Raw genomic sequence first — 21,275 nt, forward strand, 5'->3', positions numbered from 1 at the left:
GTTCGATTCCCACATGGGCCAGTGGGCTCTCAACCACAAGGTTGCCGGTTCGACTCCCACAAGGGATGGTGGGCTGTGCCCCCTGCAACTAGAAAACGGCAACTGGACCTGGAGCTGAGCTGTGCCCTCCACAACTAAGACTGACAGACAACAACTTGAAGCTGAACAGCACCCTCCACAACTAAGATTAAAAGGACAACAACTTGACTTGGAAAAAAAAAAAAGTCCTGGAAGTACACACTGTACCCCAATAAAGTCCTGTTCCCCTTCCCCAATAAAATCTTAAAATAGAAAAGCCCTTTTCTTGAAATGGTTTAATCTAAAATACCTATGGCCATCCATATCCTAAAAATCACTTATTTTACTGAAATATAATTTAATTCTAAGAAACTGACAAGAACACATCCACCTATAGAATGTAAAATATTCAAAACTGTAATATATTGGCTAACAATTATGATTTTTTATATGAAGATGATTGTCTTGATCCAGCTAATGCAAAGCATATAAATTTACTTCCAGTTGTGTATCTGTGTATCTCTTCTTGAGTTTTCTTTGCTTTCTCATCACCCACTACAATCTTTACCCTCTCTTAAAACGAATCTAGCTTTAGTCCCCCAATCCCTTATCAAAAATACTTTATAGAAAGTTGAGGACAACAGGCTTTCTCTGAATTCTATAGCTATTTTATATCTCTTTTATCACTTATTTTGGACATTCTTAAATTTTAAACTTTATCTATACGTTGTTCTCGATGGCAAGTTCTTAGATTTGAAAAGCTGTGGTGCCTGAGCATACACATAAGGCCTGCTTTGTTGGATTCTTCTCCTTTAAAATTCCATCCTCATTCTTCGTCAGTCCTAATCTCCCACTTGGATCACTAGCCGCCTTAGAAGATATGTATTTCATGAAAACTTTCCCAATTTAATAAAAATCTTCCATTTTAATCATTTAATTGTAGCATGTTAGTATATCTCCCAAATATTACATTGTCATTGTTGTTTGTACTAATTTGTTCTGAACTGAGTGTAAAAATATTTACTCCTCTGCCTAAAACCCTCCAAAGGCTATCAATTGAAAATAAAATAAAAGTCAAACTCTTTACCATAGTCTGTAAGACCAATACAATCAACCCCTGCCTCCCTTCTAATAATTCTCCTTGCCCACTCATTCCAACAACACTAGTTTTCTTATTGCTCCTAAAACAAATCAAGTCCATTCCAGCCTCAGGGCCATTTGCAGAACTGCCAGGAACAGGATTATCCCAGATTATCACACATTCCTTCTCATTCTCTAGGTATTATGCCAAATTCACCAACTCAGAGAAGTCTTCCTTAATTACCCTAATGAAAAAAGTCCTCTAGCCATTCTCTAACATATTACATTGTTTTATTTCTTCATAGCATTTATCACAGTTAGAAACCATTGATATACTTGCTTATGTATATGTCACCTCCCCTCATTAGAATGCAATCTCATGACAAGAACCATCTTAGTTGTTTTCTTCATGGCCGTATCACAAGCTCCTAGAACAGCACTGTAACAGCCATGTTTTCTGCTTTTTATATTTGATGCTTTGACATCTGGGGTCTTGCTAACCTGGTAGGACTGCTCTATCCCAGGGCTAACTAAAAAGCATACTATTAGGTTGGTGCAAAAGTAATTGCAGTTTAAAAGGTTAAATATAATTGAAAAAAATGAAATTACTTGTGCACCAACCTAATACTTGCCTGCCTGCAAGAATGCCTTTTATCTGCAAACCAAACAATCCAGAGGCAGAACCCCAACCACACCTCCTTTATCAGGCTCTTACACTCCAGGCCACTATTTCCCCGCCCAAATTACCCCAGGGCCAGGTTATCCGACAAATAAAGACACTCCCTATGCCTCAGAGCCCACTGAAATTATTCAAATGAACCAATCCTAGGCCTGCTTACCCTACCTTGCCTGTTCCTTCCCACAGAAACCACAACTCTTGCCCACATCCCACTTCCCATGTGGCTCTGCGTGGTGTCCCATACTTCCTGTTTCTAGGGAACTGTGAGTATAAAAACTTCTTCCTTCATGACAGTTATTTCTATGTCTGTGTGTCCTATCATACCTGAGTAAAACAAATCCCAGGTACCTTCAAAATAAGTACCTAGCATAAAATACATGCTCAACAAGTATTTGTTAAATGTATCACCTGAGGAATGAATTCCTTTCTCTCCTTCAGTTTCCAGTGTAGACTAGGTTTACTCAGAGCATTCCTCAATACACTTTAATAATTAAGTTATTTGTAAAACATGTATTCTTTGCCCATAAGTGACAGCTATAATGTTAAGTACTAAAGCTATAGGGATGAATAAAAAAATAGATATGTTCTGTTTATAAGAGTTTCAAATAAGACATGAGAATGCAGAAAGGATGAAAGTAAAAGAATGAAAAGATAATATATAAATACTACCAAAAACAGAAAAAGCTGGTAGGGCTATCATAATATCAGACAAAAAGAACTTTAAAATAAAAAGCACTACAAAAATAGGGATCCACTTCACCAGGAAGATAGCATAATCTATATATGCACCTAATTCCATGGCTTTAAAATGCTAACTTGAAATATTCCAAATTTTATTTTTTAAAAATCAATCCAAAGACCTAAAAAGATCTAGAAACTCCAAGCAAGATAATCATACACACACTATCACCACCACCACCACCTCATCACCATGGAACAAAGATAAAGAGAAAATCTTAAAAGCAGACAGAAAAAAGGCAAGGGGAACAATGATCATAAAAAAATTATGACTTCTTAAATAAAAAAATGCAAACTAGAAGACAATGGAACAATTTTTTGTTGTTATACCGCAATAAAAAATTATACCTCAATTTTTTTTAAACTACACTATTTAAGGTTCTTATACATGAAATGGTATAATATTACTTGACAGTAGACTATAATAAAGATATATACTATAAATTCCACAGCAAACTCTAATGAAATAAAAGAGAGATGGAGCAGAGAAGCTAGTAGACAAGATGACATAGAACAATAAATAGACACACACATACACACCCCTAAATTAATTTAAAAGAAGGAAGGAAAAGAGTGAGGGCAAGAAAGAGAAAAAACAGATGGAAAAATATAAAATAGCAAGATGATAAGAATCGTAACAAAAATTACATTAAAGGTAAATGGACTATAATGCCAATTAAGAAGCAGAGATTGTCAGACTAGAACAAAAAACAATTGATCAACTATAAGCTACTGTATTAAATGTAAAGACACACATAGGTTAAAATTAAAAGGGTAGAAAAGAAGTACCATGTAAATACGACCACATGAAAGCTGTATAGCTACACTGATATCAAACAAAACAGACTTTCAGAATTTACGATGTTGCCAAAGAAATAGGAAGACATTCCATAATGATAAAGGGTTAATATTTCAAGATTATGTGACAATCCTGAAGTGCATATGCCTAAAAAAATGTAACATTGAAACATACAAAATAAGAACAAAAGAGAGATACAGAGAAATATACTAGCATAGTTGGTGATTCCAACACTCCTCACAATAATTACTGGAAGCTGACAGAAATATCAGTAAATATACACAAGACCTGAACAAAACTATCAACTAATTTTACCTGACTGACACAGAAACTACATGCATATATAGCAGAATACATATTCTTTTCAAGTGCATATAGAACATTCACCAAGTAAAACATATGAAGAACAATAAAACCAGCCAATAAATTTAAAAATTTTACATTAAAAATGTGTTCTCTGAACATAATGAAACTACAAATCAATAACAAAAAGATACCTTGCAAATTCCAAATATTTGGAAATTAAACAACACACTTCTAAATGACCCATAGGTTACTTCTACTTTTCCTGCAATTTCTTCTTTAACTTATGGGTGATTTAGAAGAAATCACAGGAAAACTTGAAATAAAACATTCGAAATTTTTAGTATATAGCTATAGAGTGCTAAAACGGAAATTTAAAATTTTAAATACTTGTATTAAAAAGAAAGACCTAAATTTAATGTTCTAAACTTCCACCTTATGGAAAAAAAAAAAAAAAAAAGAATGAGTTGAATTAAAAGAAAAAAGTAGAAAAGAAAAAGAGAATAAGAAAAACAGAGAGAAAATTAACAAAGGCAAAAAGTTGGGGGCCGGCCCGGTGGCTCAGGCGGTTAGAGCTCCAGGCTCCTAACTCCGAAGGCTGCTGGTTCGATTCCCATATGGGCCAGTGGGCTCTCAACCACAAGGTTGCCAATTCGATTCCTCAAATCCTGCAAGGGATGGTGGGCAGCACCCCCTGCAACTAAGATTGAACATGGCACCTTGAGCTGAGCTGCCGCTGGCTCAGTTGGTTGGAGTGTGTCCTCTCAACCACAAGGTTGCTGATTTGACTCCTGCAAAAGATGAGGGGGCTGCGCCCCCTGCAACTAGAAAACGGCAACTGGACCTGGAGCTGAGCTGCGCCCTCCACAACTAAGACTGAAAGGAAAACAACTTGAAACTGAATGGCACCCTCCACAACTAAGATTGAAAGGACAACAACTTGACTTGGAAAAAAGTCCTGGAAGTACACACTGTACCCCAATAAAGTCCTGTTCCCCTTCCCAAATAAATAAATAAATAAATAGGCAAAAAGTTGTTCCTCTGAAATGATTAATAAAATAATTTAATAAACCATTACGATGATTAATCAACAAAAGAGAGAACACACAAATGACCAATATCAGGAATGAAAGAACAGAAATAACCTCAGATTCTACAGACATTAAAAGAGCAATAAGGGAATATCAAAATAATTTTATGCCAATAAATTCAACAACTTAGATGAAACAAAGTCCTTGAAAAATACAAACTGATACAAGAAACCTAATGAAAAACAAAATTACAGACCAGTATCTCTCATGAACAAGAATGCAAAAATGCCTAACAAAATACTGGCAAATCAAACCCAGGTATATATATGTGATAATACCTCATGTTCAAGTGGGCCAGGGGAAGCAAAGTTAGTTCAACATTTTAAAAAATCAATCATTTTATTTTATTAACAGAAAGGACAAAATAACATGATCTCTTCAATAGATACAGAACAACATTTGACAAAATACAATTCTCACTCATAATAAAATTCAGCAAGTTAGGAAAAGAAAAGAATTTCCTCGATCAGACAAAGGATATCTACACAAAAAACTATAGCTAACATTACATCTAATAATGAAATATTGAATGCTTTCCTCCTCAGATAAAGAAAAGGCAAGGATGTCCACTCGTACCACTTTTACTCAACATTGTACTGAAAGGTACTAGCCAGTGCAATGAAGCAAGAAAAAAATGCATAAAGACCAGAAAGGGAGACATAAAATTTTCTATTCACAGATTACATGATTGTTTACTTAGTAACAAAAAAACTAATAGGTGAATTTAGCAAGGCAGAAGATAGAAGGACGATAAAAATCAATTTTGAATACTAGCGAAAATTAGAAAAATGAAATTTAAAAAATACAATTTATAACAGCATCAAAAGTCATAAAATACTTAGAAGTAAATTTAACAAGATGTTTAAGACCTCTACAGTGAAAACTACAGAACTACTGAGAGAAATTAAAGGAAACCTAAATAAATAAATATACCATTGTGCATTGTAAGACTTACATTTCTCAGATATCTGTTCTCCCCAAACTGATTTATAGATATAATACAATCCCAATCATAATCCCAATAGGCTTTTTTAAAAAATAAAAATCGATGGATTAGGTATCTATGTTGTATAATGAATTACCTCAAAACTTAACAGCTTAAAAAAATCAAACATTTATTATTTCACATAGTTTCTGAACATTAGAAATATGAATGTGGTTCAGACTCAGGAGATCTCATGGATTCAGGTCTGAAGTCACCTGAAGGCCTGAATGTAGCTGGAGTACCTACTTCCAAGACAGCTAATTCAGCCAGCTGTTGGCTAGAGACTGCAGTTCCTCACCACACAGACTTCTTTTCATGACATGAGAGCTGGCTTCCCCCAGAGTGAGTGATCCAAGATGAAAACAAGCCAAGATGGAAGCAGCCATGCCTTTTATAATCTAGTATCTGAAGTCTTACCCCATTACTTCTATATTATTTTATTAGAAGCTATGTCATTAAATTTGGCCCAAAATCAGGTGGAAGACAAGGTTAAGTTCTACCTCTTCAACAGAGAAGTAGCAAAGGATCTGTGAACATCTTTTAAAATCACCACAATTGACAGGCTGATTCTAAAATTCATATGGAAATGCCTAAGACCTAGAATATCAAAAACAATCTTTAAAAAGAACCAAGTTGGAAGAGTTATAGTAGTTGACTTCATGGCCTACTATAAAGCTATCTTTACCAAGACTTTGTGGTAATGGTATAAGGATATACAAATAGATTAATAGTTTAGAGAGCCCAGAAATAGATCAACATGTACAGCCCACTGATTTTTGACAAAGGAGCAAAAGCAATCCAATGGGGAAGGAAAAGCCTTTTCCACAAATGATGCGGTTGTTACATGTATGTATATGGGGAAAAAATAAACCTCAATCCCTACTTCACATCATATATAACAATGAATTTGAGGTGGATATAGACCTAAATTAAAGCTGCAACTATAAATCTTCTAGAAGAGAACATGAGAGAATATCTTTACAACCTGAGGGTAGACAAAGGTTTTTAGACAGGATAAGGAAAGCGATAACCTTAAAAGAAAAAGATGATAAATTAGACTCCATCAAAATTTTAAACTTTTCCTCATTAAAAGACATCTCTAAGAAAACAAATAGACAAATCACAGACAGGAAGGAAATAGTCACAAAACATCCACATGATAAAAGGACTTATGGCCAGAGTATTTAAGGAGCCCCTAATAACTCAATAACAAGAACCACTTTTTTAATGGGCAAAAGATTGAAAAGCCATGTCACAGATGAAGATACTCAAATGGCCAACAAGCACATGCAAATGTGCTCAACATCTTCAGTCAGCAGGTAAACGCGAATTAAAACTACAATGAGATATCACTACACATAATCCCGAACGGATGAAATTAAAAAGAATGGCAACACCAAATGTTGCTGAGGATGTGGAACACTGAAAACTTCCATGATGAGAATGAAAAATGGTATACCTCACTTTGTAAAAAGTCTTGCAGTCCCTTATAAAACTAAACATAAACCAATCAACCCTATGACCTGGCAATTCCACTCGTAGGAATTTATCCAAGAAAGATGAAAACATATGTATAAAAATGTTCACAGCAGTTTTATTCGTAATAATCAAAAACTGGAAACAGCTCAGATGTCCATCAAAGTGGAGCGGACAAACAATTTATGGTATTATTCATACAATGGAATGCTACTCGATAATTAAAAGGAGCAAACCACTGATACACAGCTAGGTAAATCTCATTTCTCACAAGCATGATTCTTAAATGGATTAATAAAGATTTAAAATGTTTTCAATTTTAACTTCTAATATAGTAAATACCAACAGATTTAATTCAGAGTTCTTCAGGGTCCTCAACAATTTTTAAATGTGCAAAGGGGTCATGAGTCCAAAAAGCTACTTCTGATCTAATAAAAGTTGAATATGGGCCCTACAATCTAACAACTACACTCCTAAGTACGTACTGAGACTCTTAAACATTTGTGTGTATCACAGATGTACAAGAATGCTCATGCATTATTTGTAATACCAAAAACCTGAAAACAAAATATCCAATGATTGAAGAATGGATGAATGAAAATATTCATATAGTGGAATTCTAAACAACATAAAAATAAATGAGCTATATCTATACCCATCAACACAGGCAATTCTCAGGAACATGGGTGATACTAAGGACCACAATTTGAGTGAAAAGGCAAGTTGCAGAAGAATATATATAAGGTACAATTCCACTTATATAAAATATAAGACACGCAAACCTAAACATATAGTTTTAGAAATGTGTAAATGGTAAATATCTAGAATATGATAAACACTAAATTAAGGATAGTGGTCATCTCTGGAGAAAAAGGGAGATGGAATTAGGGAAGGGCACACAGGGGGCCAAAATTTTATTTAATGATGACTGCTCTTAATCAAAGAATAGTCCTCCCTTATTATCAAGGTCATAATTCTTTTCAATTCTCAAGCTTTGGGTCTGACATTCCTAGAGTAGTGAAAGAACAGAGAACATCCATCTGATAGGCAAGACTAATTGAATCAACTCCAGTGATCAAAGGGCTCAGACAACAAAGCACACGTCCTCATGTCTGCTTTTCAAAAAAGGGCGGGGGGGGGGGGGGTGAAGAGCCAACTGCTACCCAGCAGGTAAAATAGCCTAGAAACCATAATATTTCATTTGGAGAACACTATCTTATCTAGAATCTCTCCTTATCGTCTTGTATGAATGAATAAATGAGTGAATGTCAGTCATAAAAAGTTTTTGTAGCAGTATCAAGATTTTAACACACATAATTTTGGACTTCGGTTTGTTTTCTGGCTTCATAGCAGTCTATTCACTTGCCGTTAAAAGCAGCTTGCTCTGAAAAGTTAAAGAACTTTCAGAGCAAGAGTGTATACCTATAATGAGTCAAAGATTTTTCTAGCTCTGCAACTGAATTATTTCAACCTTGCAGTACTTATTCACTTTCATTGAGTAAAATACCTTTTTTGAGTCTCATGAGTACATTATAAATAAAACAATGCTTCTAAAATTCTTTGAAATCTCCTGGTAGAAGAACCTATAAAAGTATTAAACTTTATTATTATGTTTAAAGTCTCATCTTCTAAATAAAAGGTATGGTGCAATTCTGAGTTTACACAATAGTAAATCAAAATTGCTCCAAACTGAACTTCAGGCGCTGTTTCAGTTATCTATTGCTGAATAACAACCACCCTAAACTTCATGACTTTAAAAAATAATTTATTCTACCTCTCATACAAGCAGCAAGAACAATGAAAGGTGCATAAATGTATACGTAAATAGCCTGTTTGGGCAGGAAGACAGTGTAAGCAGGGAAGGTAGGGACTACAGGGAAAGGAGAAAGACTAAGAGTTTAGAATAATGAGCTACAATGACACACCCATCAGAATGGCTAAAATTAAAAAGACTCATCTCAAATGTTGGCAAGAATGTGGCTCCAATACTGTGAATGTAAAACAGTACATCTACTTTGGGAAAAGATGTGCAGTTTCTAATAAAACTAAACATTCAACTACCCTTGACCCAGTTATTCCAACCCTAGGTGTTTACCTACAAGAAATGAAAATATATATCCACAAGAAGACTTGTACGAGAATGTTCATAACTGCTGAATTTATAATTGCCCAAACCTGAAAACAGCCAGGTGTCCATCAACAGAAAAATACATAAACAAACTGTGGGTTATTAATATAATGGCATACTACTCAGCAAAAAAAAGGAATCATCAATACATGTAATGATATGGATGAATCTCAAAAACATCGTAAGTGAAAGAAGCATTATACCAAATAGTAAGTACTATGTGATTCCACTTACATGCAGTTCTAGAATAGGCAAATCTAATCTATGGTGGGGGAAAAGAATCAGAATATTTTTGCCCCTGGGGAGAAGGGAGAAGGTGGAGGTCGGGATTAACAGAGAAGGGACATGAGGAATTTTCTTGCTTGATGGAAAGTTCTGTATCTTGATAGGGATTTTGGTTATACAGATGCACGCATTTCTCAAAATTCAGCAAAGGCACACTTAAGGTTTGTGCATTAAATTGAATATACATTTTACATCAAGAGGAAAACATAAAGAATTGAACTTTAGTTAATGATGTCATGTTGAAGTACTTAGCGGCAAGTGTACAGATACCAGCAATTTACTTTGAAATGTGTCAAAAAATAAAATGAATTGATAGATGGAGAGAGGAATGGATAAATAGAAATGGATACATAAGTGATAAAATGGGTATAGTAAAACGTTAATGGTAGAATTCAGGTAGCAGGTGAACATAAATTCACTGCAAAATTCTTCCTACTTTGTTGTATGTGTGAAAATATTCATTAAGGGGGAAGGGGGAGGCTTTTCATGCCTTGTTAGAATTTGTCCTTAATCCTTCCGTTAATAGAAAGTCTTCAAAGGGAAACAAAGAAGCACCTAAATCTGTAAGAAGTGATCAGTCAAGGTTTAAAGAGGTATTTACTGACTGAGAGAACATAGCTACAAGTGACAAGGAGCAGCACGTACAAAAGCAATCAGGTTAAGGCTGTGTGGCACATCAGGTCCTCCAATGCACTTCCCACTGAAAACACCTACAAATTCTGCTATATTCATAATATATTCAAACAAACGAATGGAAGGGCAGGAGGAAGGGAGGATAGGAGAAAGGAAGGACGGACGGACGGACGGAAGGAAGGAAGGAAGGAAGGAAGGGAGGAAGGAAAGAAGGAAGAGAGGGAAAGGTCTACAAAGGTGAGGAGTCAAATAAGAGACCTCCCCAAATAAACATTTAACCTTCCCACCTCACACCCCTGAAACACAACGTTTGCTCTTAAGGCCTTCACCTGACTGCATGTGGCCCACTCACATTACTGAGGGGCGTCTTTACTTAGTCAACAGATTGTACATGTTAACCACCCTTACAAAATACCTTCATAGCAACACCTAGATTAGTATTTTATTAAATGACTGGATACTATAGCCTAGTCAAGTTCACACATAAAACTAACCAGCACAGATGAGGAGGCCACAATTAGAGTATGATTTTTTAAACTTACTTTGACTAGATTCCAATTCAACTAATATTTATTGAGCACCTAGTATTTTCCAGGCACTTCACTGTGTGCTTTCAGGTAGATAGATGATTGATAGATAGATAGATATAGATATACATATAATCATGCCATTTAATTCTCATAACCCTGCCAAATATCATTATTCTCATTTTATGGAACGTAAACTGATACGAAGAATGATTAAGTGATTTGCCCAAAGTCACAAGGTTCAATCGAACAAAGTTCAGAGAGGAATCTTGATTCTGACTCCAAATCATTATATCATGTACTTTCCCCCCAGTAAAACATGTGACTTTCATTTCCGTCACTGTAAAATGCTTTTGCTGTCTCTTTTGGGCTCTGTCATTTTGCGGGGTCCTAACATGTTTCTTCACGCCTTTACTTCTTTTGAAATGTTTTTTCGCACTACCTAAAACTCTCCAGGTGAGTTTTTCCACTGACTGGGAAATAACTGGCAAAGTCACAAGGGTATAACTCAAAATCTAAGAAACAACTTGAAATTTTAACCTGAAATAATTAATAATGACTGGGCAAGACTTTCATTTAAATGTTTACTATTCTGTGTACTCCAGCTCAGCCCAACCATTTGAAATATTTGTTCTCCGTATTACCCTTATTTACCCATTTAACCAGTTACTGCTCCATTAAAAAAAGTCAATCATTTCTTCCAACATGTGCTACCAAATGACAATTCTTCCTAGTTAATATCTCAGACAAACTGGGTAAATGCCAAATCAAGATTAGACTTCAAAATGTGCTTAGCCTTCAAGTATTACTAAGCTCTAATTACTAACTACAGACTTAAGTCTAAAGATGGTTTGATTTGAGGTTGGTGAAGGTATTAGGAGCAAATGAGAATAAAAACTTTCTGAAATGAAAAAGTTCAATTTTAAGTTCTAATTTTGCTCATTACCCAGGATGATCATTTTCAAACTTTCCTTCCCACGTGTGTTTTCACCATGTGATTGTGGGGGAGGGGAGGGGGGGAACAGCTAACTTCTTTTTCAAAGTTAGAAAACTGGGTTACAGTACAAGCCCCAGGATCCTGAACAAGTTGTTATCCTTTTGAATTTGGTTTCCTTACATCAAATAGGGACAACACCTCCACCTCACAGGGAAAACAACTTAAAAGTGCTTTCTGAACTGTAAAGCCTTGCTTCTTCAAGTGTAGTCTCCATCCAGAGCAGCAGCATTGGAATAACCTACAGTGTATAAGAAATGCAGAATCTAAGGCTACGTTCTGGACCTACGGAATCAGAATATGCATTTTAATAAGATCTCCAGGCAACTCACAAGCACATTAAAGTCTGAGAACCGCTGCTGCAAAGCACTCTACAGATGTTAGTGTTTTCCACCATAAAAAAACACTCATCACGAGATTTTCATTAAAATTTTATTGGGGAATATTGGGGGACAGTGTGTTTCTCCAGAGCCCATCAACCCCAAGTCGTTTTCCTTCAATCTAGTTGTGAAGGGCGCAGCTCAGCTCCAAGTCCAGTCGCCATTTTCAATCTTTAGTTGCAGGGGGCGCAGCCCACCATCCTATGCAGGAATTGAACCGGCAGCCTTGTTGTTGAGAGCTCACACTCTAACCAACTGAGCCATCCGGCCGCCCCATTAGGATCTTTTTTCTTGTCCTGAGGACGTCCTATGTTACTGTAACTCATTAACAATATAACATCAACAATATTTGACATCATCATTCTCAGCTCAACCGTTTCTCATACTGACAAACTACAGAATGTGGATTCTGGTCTACCACTAATTTGCAACATAATCTTGGGCAAATCACTTCAATTCCCAAGGTCTTTCTCCTTATGTGTAAAATAAGAAGGTCAGACCAGTAATTCCCAACCAAAGGTCCTTGTTCCCACTGGGGTGTGAAAAACTGGTAATGAAAGGAGGCAAGAAGTATGGTAGTTAAAGAGCACTGCTTTGAAATCAAATGGCCCTTGGGTCACTTAGACTCTGCTACTTAATAGTGTGTGAACTAGGGCAAGTTACTTAACCTTCCTTAACTTCAGTGTCCTCAATTGCAAAATTAGAATTATAATAAATAGTACCTACCTCAGAGATCAAGCAGTATACCATCTGGTTACAAATGAGTGCTCTGCTAGGTAACTTTCAGGGTGATAGAAACAGTCTACGTCTTAATTGGGATGGTGGTTGCACAGATGTATACACCTGTCTAACTTTTCAAACTATACACTTAAAGTGAATGTATTTTATTGTTAAGTAAATCATACCTAACAAAGCTAATTTTAAAAGTAGAAAAGAAAGAGAAAAAGAACATGCTCTGGAGTCAGACTGTGTGAGTTTAAATCCTAGCTTTGCAAAGTGGAAAACCTTGCATAAATTATTTAACCCCTCTGTGCCCTAAATTTCCGCATCTATAAAGTAGGACCACTAACTGAATCTAACTTAAAAGGGTTGTTACGCGGATTATAATAAGGGTTCTTATGAGATAATATACACATCAAGCTTTGCACATTAAGTGCCCCATAATATTAGCTATTATTATTTGTGTTGGCTATTTTCAGTATTTCAAAAATCACATTTATCCACAATAAGGAAGCAATGAAAATATTATGCTGTTCTGCTTTGAACTAGAATTATATCAATACATTAAGGTAATCAGTGATCACATCTCATGAATCAATAGTGTGGTCACTGACTAGAGCTCCTCTGATTAACAGTACATATGTCTTTGATTAATGAAAATGGGGGTAAATACATTAATAATTACAATTTATACAAAAGTAATAGTAAATTACTATTTATGTAAGATTAATAATAAATTCATGGGGCCCAAGAAAGAAAATAAAAGGGTTCTTTCTAATGAAAAGGTTAAAATAGTTGCTATGTTACCATATGACCCAGCAATTCCACTTTTGGGTCTCAAAGAGCTATCTGTACACCCGTGTCATGGCAGCACTATTCACGATAGCCAAGAGGTGGAAGCCACCCAAGTGTCCATCAACAGAGGAATGGGTAAGCAAAATGTGGAATATACACGCAATGGAATATTACTCAGCCTTTAAAAAGAAGGAAATTCTAACACATGCTACAACATAGATGAACCACACGGACATTATGCTAAGTGAAACAAGTCAGCCACAAAAAGACAAATACTGTATAATTCACATATATGAGATACCTAGAGTAGTCAAATTTAGAAACAGAAAGTGGAATGTGGTTGCCAGCGTCTGAGGATGAGAAGGGAATGGGGAGTTCCAGTCCTACCAGATGAAAAGAGTTCTACAGGCTGTTTGCACGACAATGTGAATGTAACTAACACTACTGAGCTGCACACTTAAAAATGGTTAAGATGGTAAGTTTTGTGTGTATTTTCCCACGATAAATAAATAAATAAATAAATAAACAGCTGGTATGGCAGTTTTTCTAGCACTAACTCTAAAGCCTTAATGCTGTAAGTTTTTACTAAGTACCTTTCCTTGCATTCCAATGTACCACAAACATATGCCCATCACAGAACCTGAAAATATACTGGCAGTTTTGACCTGTATACATTAAATCTAAATCCTTTTGAATGCTGAATTTGGCTCTTCATTTGGTCTTCATTCTTCAGTTGACTTACAGGGGTCTTGAGCTATCAGTCGGAGGCAGTAGTGCTTGCCTGTCAATAACCCTCAGAAAAAAGACCGACTTCCTTAAGGTGACCAGATGTCCCCTCTGCCAGCCCATGGGACCCCAGGACCAAAAGAAGCCTTAAATATGCTCACTTACTTGAGGCTACAGAGAAGATAGTGGGATGGGGCCTGAAGAAAAGGAAAGAAAAGAAAGGCAGTAACGAGCTACAAGCAGCTAGCTGCCTTGAGTGGCATATGTGTATGGCAGAGGCAGCTGGGTAAAGCCTCTCTGGTCTTGTGCTGCAGTGACAAGGAAAGAAAGACCCCATTGAAGTGAATCCCGTAATAACGGTCTAAAGACTAAGGACTGCCCTGCTTTCCTTCTGCCCAATTCCTGTGAATAGCGTGGGAAGGGGGCGCCAAACCTGTGAGAAGGGACAACACCTGCTTAGCTTGAACCATCCTAGCCCAAGGACAAAAAGGAGATGGCTAAATGATCCTATCAAAAGTTACCATCCATTCTCCCCATCCATAAATGTTTTACTAACCAGGTTACCCCCTCAGACTGAGGTAGCCCCTATAAAACCCATAATTAGGAATTTATAAATATTTTTTAGCTTTCTGAAAAATAAACACTCTTTCATACTATGTCAATTCTTAGACATTTGCCTTTCAAATACATTTTTAGGAATGCATTTCCCTTAAAAGTAGGAAATGCCTGCTTGAACTTGTCTATTCATACCCCTGCGAGCCTGTTAGCTACCTGGAACTGGCAGACTTCACATAGTTCTGTATTCTGAGTCAATGACAAAAAAGGTGTTCAGTAAGTGTTTGCTGAATAAACAAAAAAAAAAATTCTGAAAAATATTTAGCTGGGTAATTCTCCTCTAAGATGATAATGAAAGTATAGAATTCCCTTCCACTTCCCTTTAGGTAATATTTCCCTTCCACTTCCCTTTAGGTAGTATTTCTTCCATGAAACCAACAGCACCTGGAATTCCACTTCCTGTAGACAGTACGTCTTGGTAAAAAGAGCCGTCAGACCTATATTTCAATACCATTTCTGCCACTCAATAGCTGTATGATGCTCAGCAGGTTACTTAATTTCTCTAAGACTCAGTGTCCTCATCTATAAAATGGGAATAACACCACCTACTTACTAAGAATGTTCTGAGGATTAGAAATACAGTCTTCACTTTGCAAAGTTCTAGTATGCACAAATTCCAGTTACCACAGTTTAGTTAAATAATGCCAAGCTCCCAACAAGACAATCTAAATTTCAGTTATCACAGTATATTAACCATAAATATATTACAACAGACTTTGCTAGTAGATCTTCAGTTCACAAATCACTACATAAATAATAGAAGCACATCATCATCTGTGATTAACCAAATCACTTCTTCCAAAGTTTGTTGGTGGATTTGACAAAATAAATTACAAAAGAACAACAATTAGGCTGTTGGAAGACTTGTCATCAGCAAAAATAAAAGCAAAGACACAATGAAATAGTATCTTCAAAGTGTTGAGACAAAACTATCTCTCTGCCTGAATTTCTAACTATGGATAAAACATCAGGGCAAAGTCTGTTGGTGATTAGTCACTGCACATCTGTTATTTAGCCCATGTACAGACAGCAAAGCATGTCACTGAGCTGCTCCTTGTCTCCTGGTGATGTACTTCGGTGACATTTTACAAAAGTGAATAATCAAAAGAGGGTACAGGCAAACAATAATGAAAGTACAGCAGAGAAACAAAAAGTGACAATGTTGGAAGTGAAATTCCGATCATACATAAGTGGAGTTACAGAAGGAATAGCTGACAGTGTTGACCCTGCTGCCAGGTTACCCCCTCAGACTGAGGTTGCCACATGCAGCTAGAGGAACTCAGGGAAGGCAAACTTATTGACACAAATGAAGAAAGTGGTTGTGAGAAAAGCATGAAGATGGACCAGAAGTGACACCAGCAAAAAACTTTGAATTAAAGGAACTCTCAACGGTATTTCACAATATTGAAAGTGCAAAGAATAAACTGTTGGGAGCTGATCCAAACTTAGAAAGGAGTATGACAATTTACCAAGGCATAGAAAAAACACTCATTCCACGTTTTAAGACAAAAAGGCAAGCACTGTTCAAACTACTCTTGATACGTTCTTTTAGAAAGAAACAAAACATTTTAATTCTTAATGTTTTTTAATTTTTAAACTACAGTGCACTAAATAGATATTAGTTTTACTATTTTTTTTTCATTTCTCTATATTGTTTTCATTTATCTATACCAGGGGTGCCAAAAAAATGTATACGATGGACACTTTGGTCAATGTTTCTCAAACAGTAGCTCACTGTAATCAGAAGTGTCTGAACGCCGAATGGCAACCACTTTGAGCATCTCTTGTAATTGCAGAAGTCAAACGTGACTTGTATTCATCTTTTGTTATTGGTATACTCATATATTGAGTATTACAATTTTAATACAGTTTTCCTTTCTTAAAGTGTGTGTGTATATATATAATGTATATATATGTGTGTATATATATATATTTGGCACCCTCTGTATTTATAACCAACAATAAGAGGGTTTACAATGTTTGATGAAAAATTTTAAAGGTCACAGAACAATGGTAACTTTTCCCATTAACATGACTTTGCCAAGTTGAACTTGCGCGGTCACTTGTTTTGTCCCACACTTGATATAAAGTGAGGATCGCCTGTATCTATCACTCCTGGCACATCAACATGCTTATTATTCCCAACTAAAGAGAAACTATCTACCCTTTCCCCTGGGCCTTATAATCTGCTCAGACAGAAAAGAAGATTGATCTTTGGTAATGTTAAGCAGCAGCTTTTGACCAAGAACCAGTGCCATAACTGAACATGCAATTCCCCTACTCATCTTTATGTTACCCAAAATACACACACCCTAATGCTGAAAGATAAGCTTCTTGAATAGTTATTCAATTTGTCCTTTGTGGTAGCAAACTATTTCATGCTTGTCCTCATCCCTTGCAGGTAAGGGCAAAACAATGAAATGTGATAGAAGTAATATGGTAGGGTGGCCGGATGGCTCAGTTGGTTAGCGCGCGAGCTCTCAACAACAAGGTTGCCGGTTCAATTCCCACATGGGAGGGTCGATTGCACCCCCTGCAACTAAAGACTGGAAACAGCAACTGGACTTGGAGCTGAGCTGTACTCTCCACAACTAGATTGAAGGAACAATGACTTGGAGCTGATGGGCCCTGGAGAAACACACTATTCCCCAATAAAATTTTTTTAAAAATTTAAAATAAAAAAGAAGTAATATGGTATAGTAGCTCTAGAGTCAGACCTCAACTTGAATACTACCTCTACACCACTTTTTGCAGCCTTAGGTAATTTACTTCTACAATTTCAATTTCCTAATCTGTGAAATGAGGATAACAATAACTTCTTTTTGGAATTATGATAAAGATCAACAGAGGCAAGATATACGAAGTGCTTAGCAACGTGTGATACATAGTAAGCACTTAGGTATAGCTATTATCATTATTATTACCCTTAATGTTTCTATTAAGAATGATGAAAAAACGCATTTGTTTTAAACATCTCATTATTAATCAGCATATTTTTCAAAGATCAATTTTTCTTACTCCAAGATATGACAGATGACCACCAATTGCTGGGTAAAAAGACTTGACCACAACTTCCTCCAGCTCATTTTTTCCCAAGGTACATGTGTGAAGGGCTGCCAACATTCACTCCTCCTCTTCTTGCAACCCCTGATTCCTATGTCAAAACTGTCCTTGCAGTCTGCTCAGAATTTCCTCTTCTGAGGACAGTAAGAACTAAAGCCATTTCCCATTTCTCAGAGCTATCTGCCAGCACAGTAGTATCTTGCTCTCTCACAGCTCACATGACTTAACTGTCAGTTTTCTCTTGATTCTAAGCCTTGGTTCTAAACTATAGACCATTATTACCTATAACAACTCATAAAGCTACAAAGAACCTAAAGGCCAACTAAAGCCAACCCCCGTTCTCTATTAAACAATTAATTCCACCTAAAATATTCATGTGAGTTAGTTGAGCTATGTCTATTTCAACACTTTCAGTGACAGAAAGCCCTCTACCTCTCAAGTCAACCCATTCCAAGACTATATCTTTATATAAAAAGTTTCTTTATGTTGAAGCAAAATCTCTCCCCTTAGTTTCCACCCTAGGGCACTAATTCCACGTTCTAGGGAATTACAGAAAGTTTCATGCTCTATATGACAGCCCATACAACATTTGAAGACCCTTGAGTTTCTTTTCCATGCCACACATGTCCCATTCGGAAAGCATGTTTGTTGTTATTGTTGTTTTTAGATGTTATAACATTTTCGTTTATTATGTATGTTGCTTTATCTTTCCTATGTGTCAGATTTTGTTTATTATTTATTTTCAGAACGCATGGTTTTAAGTCCCTTCCCTCACAGACCTCCTCTGGACCAGGTATGGGCTTGCCAACATGACCTAACAACAAACTGGTAAGGTGCTTCCTTTGCCAACACTTAGGCTGCCAATTACACTATAAATGATCCCTTTGCCCATATTCTTCCATTCTTAAATAAAAAATGATTAATTAAAACTAGTAATTCACGAAAAATCATGGAAATTTTAATTATAAATTCAACCTAGTAATTCAGGAAAAATCTCAGTCTAAATCATGGTTCAAAGAGAATGGTGCTAAAGTCCTGAAAACTGCAACAAGAGTTCTGTTTTCTTTTTTTTTAACTTAGCCAATTACTGGGATCAGAATTAAGTAGAATCAGCTGGCAGGAAACCCTTGCCTCTTTCTTACAAGCCAAACACACATACCTGGGAGAAGGACCCAACAATGGGAAGGTTAGCTCAAAAGAGTTTGCTTCATATCCTGAGAAAGTGGATCAAATGAAAAGAAGGAAGTAATAATAGCTAACAAATATTCTCTGTACCTTGCCAGAAGCAGGTACCTGAAGAAGGATCAAACACTGTGCCCTCAAAACTTGACCAAAGTAAACAATAGAAAAAGAAGAGGCAGATTTTTCCTGTGCTCTCCTAGCCTGGCAGAAATAATCATCTGGCAAAACACACACACACACACAGACACACACACAGAAAAAGAAACCCGGAGGCGGCCAGTGGTGATTGTCAGGGGCAGCAGCTGGAGGAGGATTCTTCCCCAAGCCCTCAGAAGGTGCAATCTGTGGAAGTAGTGTCCCCAGATGACCCCTAACCCTTAGGCAGCCGGACAGGAGGCAGAGTGTAGCAAGCAAGAACTTGGTCCCTTGTGCTTTGGAAAGCCAGCCCGGAGAAGGAAGGGGCAGACTAGGTGCTCTGCCTTCTACCTCTGGTGCAAGAAGATAGTCGAATAGTCAGTGGTCTTCAGAAAGCAGATGATCTCGGGTATTTGAAGATAATCTGGGTGAGAGGGGATGGAAGGTAGGGATCGGGATCTGAGGTTGGGAAACCGTTTTCTTGAGGTGACCGAAGAGGTCTACTACGAAGTGAAACAAGAAAACAAGACCATGGAGTTTTCACGTCTGGGGGCGGAGGGAGATTAAGCGAAGATCTGTTCGCTTCTCCGGTGCCCTCAGGGCGAAGGTGGTGGCAGCAACAGTAGGAGCAGGTGCCCTGGGCCCTCATTCTAAACAGGGAGTCCTCCAATCTCCCAACCTACCTGCCTGTTCCCCACTCCGTCCCTCAGACAGGAATTCCTATTCCTAATCCTGCCCCTCAGGCTTCCCCTTAGGTTTAGTAGGGACGCCCCACTTCGCTTCCGCCCCACCAATCCTAAGCCTGCTCAACCCGACCTGACCACTCCTCAGTGACACACTGGATCCCTATCCGGTCCGTTCATCTGCGGTTTTCCCATTCCTGCCCCCGGCCAGGGCACCCACTTCACCCCCCGCGGCCGGGCCTGCTGCCTCCCTGGCGACCAAGTCCGCCTTCTCCCTACCTCACACGGAGTCTCCCCCTCAGCCCGGCGCCCTCTTACCCTCCCGCCCGCCTCAGGCCGGGGCCCGGGGACAGTAGCCGCACTCACAGAACTCGGCGATGTACCAGGTCACCGCGTAGTTCTCTTCGCACCAGTCCAGCGTGGAGGTCGTGCGGCCCCAGTAGCCCTCGCGGTCCGCGACCGGAGCCATCGCGCGCGCAGCCGCCACCACCCAGGCGCTCCGCTCGCGGCGATCGGCTCCGCGGGCTGCCAGGCGGGCTCCGGCCCAGCTCGCGCGCTAGCCTCGCGCCCCGCCCTCCTTCCCCGAGGGGCGGGGCCGGACCCGTCACTGACGAAGCCCAGAGCGGAGGCCCCGCCCACCGGCCCCAAGGCACCGCCCCGGCCTCGCGCGCGCGCGCAGGCCCCACCCCGAGAGCGCCGGGGTTGCCCTACACCCTCCTTCCCCTGGAAGGGGTGTGATCCTGGAAGGCCGGTGGCTATGACTTGGGCGGCCTGCCTTGCCTCGACTCGCCCTTGGCCGTAAGTTCAGGGTTCCTGATATTCCGGAGGCGGTTTACTGTCAGGATGTGTCGGAGCCTCCATCTGTGTGTGTGGTTTGATTTAATTGGGACGGGGGTGGGATGAAACCGTCAACCAAGCTCTGGCTTGATAAAACCTGTGCAGAAATGCACCTTAGTATCTTCCTGTGGCCGCAGGCCTCGAAGAAGCCCAGAAACAGCCCCCAGACTTCCCGGAAATACAGTGATTTTTCCATTAAAGGTATAAGTGTCTTGGAAACGCAAGGGAAAGGACAACAACCCTGGACTGGACAAAAAAATTTTCATGGGTTTTGAGGTCCTAAAAGAAGAGTGCAGCCAGGACATGAAAGTAGAGTTTACCTGCTTCAGTTTGGGTTTCCATGTCCAAAGGTTTCTACCCTCTAATTATAATTGTGCCCTACCCTCAAGGCAACCGACAGGTT

At 38.2% G+C, this 21,275-nt stretch overlaps 1 protein-coding gene across 1 annotated transcript in view; it reads right to left on the minus strand.

The window, feature by feature from the left end:
• ACER3 (alkaline ceramidase 3) overlaps positions 1-20,615 on the minus strand; it is a 107,722-nt gene extending 87,107 nt beyond the window's left edge. The window contains exon 1 of the mRNA XM_019726419.3: positions 20,402-20,615. Within this exon, the coding sequence (XP_019581978.1) occupies positions 20,402-20,504 (103 nt within the window). The 5' untranslated portion in view covers positions 20,505-20,615. The remainder of the gene's footprint in view (positions 1-20,401) is intronic.
• Positions 20,616-21,275: the final 660 nt, after the last annotated feature.

Source organism: Rhinolophus sinicus, chromosome 14, assembly GCF_057876585.1.
Source record: "Rhinolophus sinicus isolate RSI-liver-muscle chromosome 14, RSI-T2T, whole genome shotgun sequence".
In the NCBI taxonomy this organism is placed as follows: Eukaryota; Metazoa; Chordata; class Mammalia; order Chiroptera; family Rhinolophidae; genus Rhinolophus; species Rhinolophus sinicus.